Source organism: Nematolebias whitei, chromosome 21 (genome assembly GCF_014905685.2).
Source record: "Nematolebias whitei isolate Nwh7 chromosome 21, NemWhi1, whole genome shotgun sequence".
Classification (NCBI taxonomy): Eukaryota; Metazoa; Chordata; class Actinopteri; order Cyprinodontiformes; family Rivulidae; genus Nematolebias; species Nematolebias whitei.
In genome coordinates this window covers 1,272,337-1,279,776 of record NC_056518.1, presented here as the reverse complement: position 1 = coordinate 1,279,776, position 7,440 = coordinate 1,272,337, and the positions used below count along the sequence as shown (strand labels likewise).

At 46.7% G+C, this 7,440-nt stretch overlaps 1 protein-coding gene across 1 annotated transcript in view; it reads right to left on the bottom strand.

Moving 5' to 3' along the window:
• The window catches only part of atrn (attractin), a 280,476-nt gene that overhangs the window by 199,415 nt on the left and 73,621 nt on the right, over window positions 1–7,440 (bottom strand). Inside the window, exons 14-16 of the mRNA XM_037695258.1 lie at window positions 4,767–4,905; window positions 4,019–4,200; window positions 3,346–3,411 (exon numbers count right to left, since the gene is read on the bottom strand). Coding sequence (XP_037551186.1) covers window positions 3,346–3,411; window positions 4,019–4,200; window positions 4,767–4,905 — 387 coding nt within the window. The remainder of the gene's footprint in view (window positions 1–3,345; window positions 3,412–4,018; window positions 4,201–4,766; window positions 4,906–7,440) is intronic.

The window sequence follows — 7,440 nt, the reverse complement described above, 5'->3', positions numbered from 1 at the left end:
AAATGCTGAGTCACGTTTCAGACCGTGAAACATTCTAGCACATTATGTAAAGCGACATGTGGTCCAGCCACTGTACTCCCACTTCATGGGAACAGGAAGTAGTGGGAGGAAAATCCCCCGTATTTTCCTCTCCGTTGGGAACTCTGGAAATCATGTTTTTCGTCAGAAATTCCTGAACTTCTGACTGGAGAGACGAGCTCTGTTCTGGAGAAGACGGAACCGTTTCTATAATCCCTCTGAACGGTGGGGGTTGAGCTGCGAACTGTAGCGTGTAACCCCTTCTGATCAGGCGGTCCGTCCATCTGTCCAGGGAACACACTCGCTGCCACTCTGAGTAACGCTCGGAGAGTGGGCATGCATTTGTGTTGTGTCATGTTTCTCATGAACGTCAACCAGACTAAAAATCCTTACTGGCAACACTCGCTCCGGAGATTCTCCGGGAGAACCCGAGGAGGGCTCCGACAGAAAAAAGGGCTGTATGTGTGCCTCTGTGCTGAGCCCAGGCTGCGGTCTCACATAGAGCTGAGGTGAGCCGGCGCACACTGAGAGGAGGCGTGAGCGCTTTCTGAGTGAGACGCCGTTTCGGTGGAGGCTGCAGCTGTTGTGGAGAAAACACATTTACTCCCACTGCGCTGTGAGTGGGTAGAAAACAGCAGAAATTAAAAATGGGCTATGGCTGAAAACGAGGGATTTTACCGGACTCGGTCTGCTGAAAACACATCATTTTAGTTGACGTGGCAGACGAGTGTTTTGTGATATTTACTGAACTGTGGTGCCATTTAAAACACTGTTTAGAGGTTACTGGCTCGTTCTGTGTGGGGAATGTGTGAAGAGAGGCAGCTGAGAGATCAGCTGATCTGACAGTCTCAGATGAAAACTTTACTTTCAGAGATGTTTCTGTTTTATATCAAAAAACATGCATCATCAAAAAACACATACCTTCCCCTCAAGGATCTGTTACCTGGTGGAGGTGGCCGGCGGAGGAGCGGGGCGTGAAGTTGCTGCCGCAGCTGTGGAGCACCTCTGGTGCTGTTGCTGGCCAAGGCGGTCCCTCCAGCTGCCGGAGGACTGTGACGTCACCAGATGGTGTACAGTCTTTCATACCTCCTCGGACCTCTGTGATTTCTCAGGATGGTCCTGAAGTTGGCCTGAACAGTGCCTCTGGGATGATGGGGCCCTCTAACAGGTCTTTCTGCAGCCTCTCAGACAAGAATGGCGAGAGGCGGAGCCAAGTGTTCCTCTGGATCACGGTCATCCAGGCGGCGATGCGGGACAGGCAGACCGCAGAGGTGGCACTTGTTTAAGATGACATCAGCAGCTTTACAGAGAGAGCTCTTTGTCTCCTCCAGCATGTCTGCTTCCTCCAGCCTCTTAGAGATGCTGTAGGCCAGCAGGGCGACATTGTTGTTCGCTGCGGCCATCTGGAATGAGCACTGGTGACCTCAGTTGGAGACCTTGTCACCATCTGGTCATGCTTCCCTGGAGGGACAGGATGCTGGTCCATCCTGGAAGCTTTTGTCCCAAGTGCCACCGCCAGGCTTGGCTCCAGGGAGGGGACAGAGGGAAAAACACCGATCGGTAAAACGCTCCACTTTGGAGATGGAGGCGAAGGTGGAGACGGCTGTCTTCAGCTTGCCGGGCCCAGCTGCAGCCTCGTTCCAGTGTGACGTCACAGCTGAACGGCAAGGCCAGATGGAGTCAGTGCGACGAGCCCGGGCGGAGCCAACCTTGCTGCCAGATCATCCGATCAGGGCAGAGGGAGGCGAGGGATGGAAAGTCCTTGTGTTAACATCCTCCTGGATTATGCCAGGCAGCTCCGAGAGGAGGGCGCCGATGGCTGGGAGCGGTGTGGTCACCAACGTGGGAAGATCCGAGGTGGCTGAGCATTTGCTTGGCCACTCGTCTTCCATCACTACGCTCTCCAGGAGGGAGGGGGCAGCTCCGCATCGCCTTTCTCGGAGGAATCATTCGATTCACTGTGTGACTCTCTGTCAAAGAAGGCGGTGGCGTTGTCCTGCGCATAGCGTTCCGCCACAGAAAAAAAAAACACTCAGCGGAGCTGCTGCCAACAACGCCTTTTTCGAGGGTATCATCCGATTCACCGCGTGAAAAAACACGTTAGAAAAGGCGGTGGCGTCGTCCAGCGAGTAGCGGCCCTCCTCGGAAAAACATTCAGCGGGGCTGCTGCTAACATCGCCTTCTTGAGGAAATCATTCCATTACCGCGAGGAAAACACGTTAGAAACGGCGATGGCGTCATCCAGCGGGTAGCGGCCTGACACAGAAAAGCACTCCTCTGCGCTTACCTTGAACCAGGCTGCTCGTCTACTTCTCCTCGGGGAGGAAGAGCTCACCGGGATGGCAGGAGTTTGGTGTGGTGGAGACCCAGGCATCCTTAGCAAAGGTTGTGCCGGTCAAAGCTGGACAACTTTTCCTTCTTCGTTCTTCTGACAGTGCTAGCTAGCTGGCTGAAGAAAAAATGGGAGCCGATTACCCGGTCTCACCGTAATTTATACGGACCGGGGGTGAGGCCTACACAGCAGGTGGCCGTGGACTAAAGATTTCAGTGCTGCGCGCGTAGGGATAAACCCCACTAGCGACAGTCTTAAAGGGTGAAGCCTATACGAAATAGAACAACCGAGTACTATGTTAAAAGGCCCTCAATATTCAACAGTAGTAAGATATCAAAAGATTATATACAGTAGTCCCTCGCTACTTCGTGGTTCGACTTTCGCGGACTCGCTCTTTCACAGTTTTTCAAAGAAAGATTGAACATGTGCAAAAAAAATTTGTTCAGGACATGATTGTCAACTTTAATATTACTCACGTGATTGGGACAGTACTGATACTGTACAGTAAAAAGTTAACAAAAAATAAAACACTTGGGACAGGCGCCGCCATTTTGTAGTCTCCTCTCAATAAGCCTACACTTTATCGCCACTCAAAGCCTACACTGCCCAGAAGTCAACAGTGGCCCACTCAGAAGCCCTGTTTCCTTCTGCTGAAATACAAGAGGGAAAGGTTTGATCTGATCCAAAAAAGTTTGGCACTTATTACTGTGACTTCAGCACCTGGCAGATGCAGTGAGCTGCATGGAACCCACCAGGAACTGGACCTCCAGACCCATCGTGAATCTGAGAGCTGCTTGCCTGTCCATGAGGACTTCTGAACAGGGACACATAGCCGTAGGTCCGGCTTCTCTCCAGAGCCCACCAGGACTTTTTTCATCCAGATTTGGATTCAATTTGGTGCCTGGCCATCTTAAGGTCCGAGCCCGCAGCCCCCACCACCCAAAAGAATGTGCCTCGGCGCTCAAGGGCTGCACAGAACCTGAGCAGAAACGGACCTGCAGACTCATCGGCAAGCCTGAGAGCTGGTAGCCGGCCCACGAGGACCCCCAAGCGGGGACGCACTGCCCGGAAATAATCAGACCGGAACAGAACAGAACCAAGCTGCTGCTGTTCTGCAGAGCTAGTGAGTAAAAATTAGTAGCTACATACACAGTGACAGTTCTGTATGCATGTTAAAATTATGTGGGTTTAATAGTTTAGAACATTGCAAGAGTGTGGGAAGAGTTTATAAAGCCTTAAAATGTATATAAAAACTAAAATAAATATAACATCGATACTTCATGAATTTTCAATTCAATTCAATTTAATTTCAATCCAGTTTATTTATATAGCGCCAAATCACAACAAAGTTGTCTCAGGGCACTTTACACTTTACTTTATTTTCACTTACTGCTGGGGGGACCCCTGCAATAAACGAGGGACTACTGTAGTTAAAATGCAGTTAGCTTAGGCTTAATTTTTTGATCCACTCTTGTCTTGTTGGGTGAAGTCTTTCTACACCATTTCCAATTTATATTCTTTACCATTTGTGAGGTATGCGCTTCTGCTTTACCTTTGATGCTCTGGGCACGTTATGTAACATCTGCATGTGATTTACTTCCAGCCCATTTCCAAGCTACAAATATTAGATGTCTCTGATCAGATAATTATCATTCCCCTCCTCCTTACCATCACATTCATGATCTGCAGCTCCTTCAGGACAAAGTCTACCTTCTTCTGTGTGGTGAGGGAGGCCAGAACAGCGTTGTGGTTTCTGCAGGCCAACTTGGCATTATCGTAAGACTCACTGGTTGTGTTGAATTTCAGACAAGAGTTGCCAACCAAGTGCCAGGTTTCACCGCACACATTCTCTGGAACAATGAAAACAGGCGTAAGAACTAAAGGTACTGCCCAGATTGATGAAACATCCACAAAGTAAAATAAGATCTACAATACTGTGCAGAAAACATCCTGATGCTGCTCAATAATCCAGGCAGAAAACTAACAAATTTAAGTCAGGTTCTCTGGACAGATTAAAAAAAATGTTGAAACATTGTGTTTTTTATCCATCACTCTGAGGAGCTGCAACAAACTCAGTCTTATAAATACCACCTTATCATAGTGGATCAACCAGTTTGAGACATCCAGAACTAGCTGTTCACATGATCGAGGAGGACCATCAGCCTAACGATGGATCTTTAGTGCTCTGATGGCTGTTTACTGTTCACAGAGGGCTGAGTGATACTAGCAATCACAGCATTGTAAGAGGGGGACAGTTGAACCCAGAGGCTCCACCACTGTTTAATGATGGACGGGTTCTCTTAACAAAGATGAATGAGATAAAATTATAGTATTGCACTAATGTGTTTTTAAAAATGCTACAATTTTCTTCATGTGTTCATGAAGAAACACTGTACTCCATTTCCAGTGAACTTACCTGGCAGTGAGATGCACTCTTGGTTGCGAATATCCCACTGACAGTTCTGGTCTACAGCACAGCTCTTGCAGCTGGTTTTCTTGTTGCACACATAGGAGGGGTTGTCCTTGGGGCAAACTTCAAACTCTGCGATAGCTCCCTGACAAACAAAGACCAACAATTTGTGTTTTGTACCAAAGCAGGGAAATGATTCCAAAGAAAGGGAGCCTAAAAACTAAAGGCTGCCCCTCCCATTCTAGTTTCACAGATTCTTGAAACAACTAGCCTGTTGAGAGTGGTGTTCAGTCAGATGGGACACTTAACTGTTTTAAATATGCTGCAGCTCAGCCATTTATTGCTTTCATGGATTAAAGCAGAAAATAATATTTTCACTAAAATCTTTTCTACACTTAGAGAACCCCCCCCCCCACACACACACACACACACACACACCAATACCACACATTTGAGAGCTTTTTCCTGCATACAGGTCACTTCTCAAAGGTTTTCATGTAAAGAGGAGTATACTGTGTACCGCATTTTCTGGACTATAAGTCGCTCTTTTTTTCCTAGTTTGGCCGGTCCTGCTACGTATAGTTCGAAGCGACTTATATGGGTTTTTTGCCTATTCATGATGCAATTTTTGACTGACCCTTTAAATGTTAATTCATACCGACATGAACCAAAGGGTAAACATTATCATTTGCAGCCACGAGAGGGCCCTCTAGGCTTTTGACAACTATATGGTGTTCCTCTACTGCAGGGGTCTGCAACCTGAGGCTGTGGAGCCACATGCGGCTCTTTAGTCCCTCTGCAGCGACACTTTCAAGCTTTGACCAAAACTAACAACTGAATTTTATTGGTTGTTATACAATCAACAAAACAGGACAAGTTCAAAATGTTTTCCTGTCATTTCTTTTGCAAATATGTGAACACTGGCACGAGTACAAGGAGTAAAACATGCTTTAACGTGATGCTTTATTTCTTTATATGAAAAACTGTCTGCATAGTTTATAGATTTTTTAATTTAAAAAAGGTAAAAACTGATGTTTTTTTTCCACTTTCTTTATAAGAATCTGGTCTTTTTCTTTAATAAATGTTAAAAATCTTTAGCTATGTTTTGCTTTATATAATGTCACCCTTACTGGCCGCAAAAGCCCCTTAAAGCAAACCTTAAAGTTGCCCATGCCCACAAGTTGATAACCATAGTTGTACCAGGTTAATGCAGCTCCAGACACGTTTAATGTAGTAATAGAAGGCAAAAAAAGGTTCTTTTAATCATAAAGGTTGCAGACCCCTGTTGCTAACATGCCCCCCACCAAACATTCACTTAGAGACAACTGAAAAAAAAGGAGAAAATGCTGTTCTGCAGATTACAAACTGTAGGTAATAAAATATGCAGCCCAAAACGGTAATCGAGCAGTAGAAAGAAAGTTTGTGGAGTCCACGCAGTCTGCCCAGGGGATTCAACCGGAAGGGACGGCTGCTCGGCGGCGGAAGATTACCCCGTGCAGGGTACCCCCCGCCCCATCCCCCATTTCTGGCAGGCTCCCATTGGGCGAATTTCGTCTGCGGCAGCACGTTGTGAACAGCTCTGGGTTAGCCTGGAAGGGTCCGGGGACTGTAATACATATTGACTTACTCCTTTTACCACAAGAAGACGGACATTTCATGAACTCATCATGGACTTAATTTACAAACTGGATTCCAAAAAAGTTGGGACACTAAACAAATTGTGAATAAAAACTGAATGCAATGATGTGGAGGTGCCAACATCTAATATTTTATTCAGAATAGAACACAAACCACAGATCAAAACTTTAAACTGAGAGAATGTATCATTTTAAGGGAAAAATCTGTTGTTTCCAAATTTCATGGCGTCAACAAATCCCAAAAAAGTTGGGACAAGTCCATTTTTACCACTGTGTGGCATCCCCCTTCTCTTACAACACTCAACAGACGTCTGGGGACAGAGGAGACCAGTTTCTCCAGTTTAGAAATAGGAATGCTCTCCCATTCATGTCTAATACAGGCCTCTAACTGTTCAATCGTCTTGGGCCTTCTTTGTCGCACCTTCCTCTTTATGATGCGCCAAATGTTCTCTATAGGTGAAAGATCTGGACTGCAGGCTGATCATTTCAGTACCCGGATCCTTCTCCTACGTAGCCATGATGTTGTGATTGCTGCAGAATGTGGTCTGGCATTATCGTGTTGAAAAATGCAGGGTCTTCCCTGAAAGAGATGACGTCTAGATGGGAGCATATGTTGTTCTAGAACCTGAACATAGTTCTCTGCATTAATGGTGCCTTTCCAGACATGCAAGCTGCCCATGCCACAAGCGCTCATGCAACCCCATACCATCAGTGATGCAGGCTTCTGAATGGAGCGCTGATAACAACTTGGGCTATCCTTGTCCTCTCAGGTCCGGATGACATGGCGTCCCAGTGTTCCATAAAGAACTTCAAATCGTGACTCATCTGACCACAGAACTGTCTTCCATTTTACCACACTCCATTTTAAATGACCCCTGGCCCAGTGCAAACGTCTGAGCTTGTGGAGCTTGCTTAGAAATGGCTTCCTCTTTGCACTGTAGAGTTTCAGCTGGCAACGGCGGATGGCACGGTGGATTGTGTTCACTGACAATGCTTTCTGGAAGTATTCCTGAGCCCATTCTGTTATTTCCTTGACAGTGGCA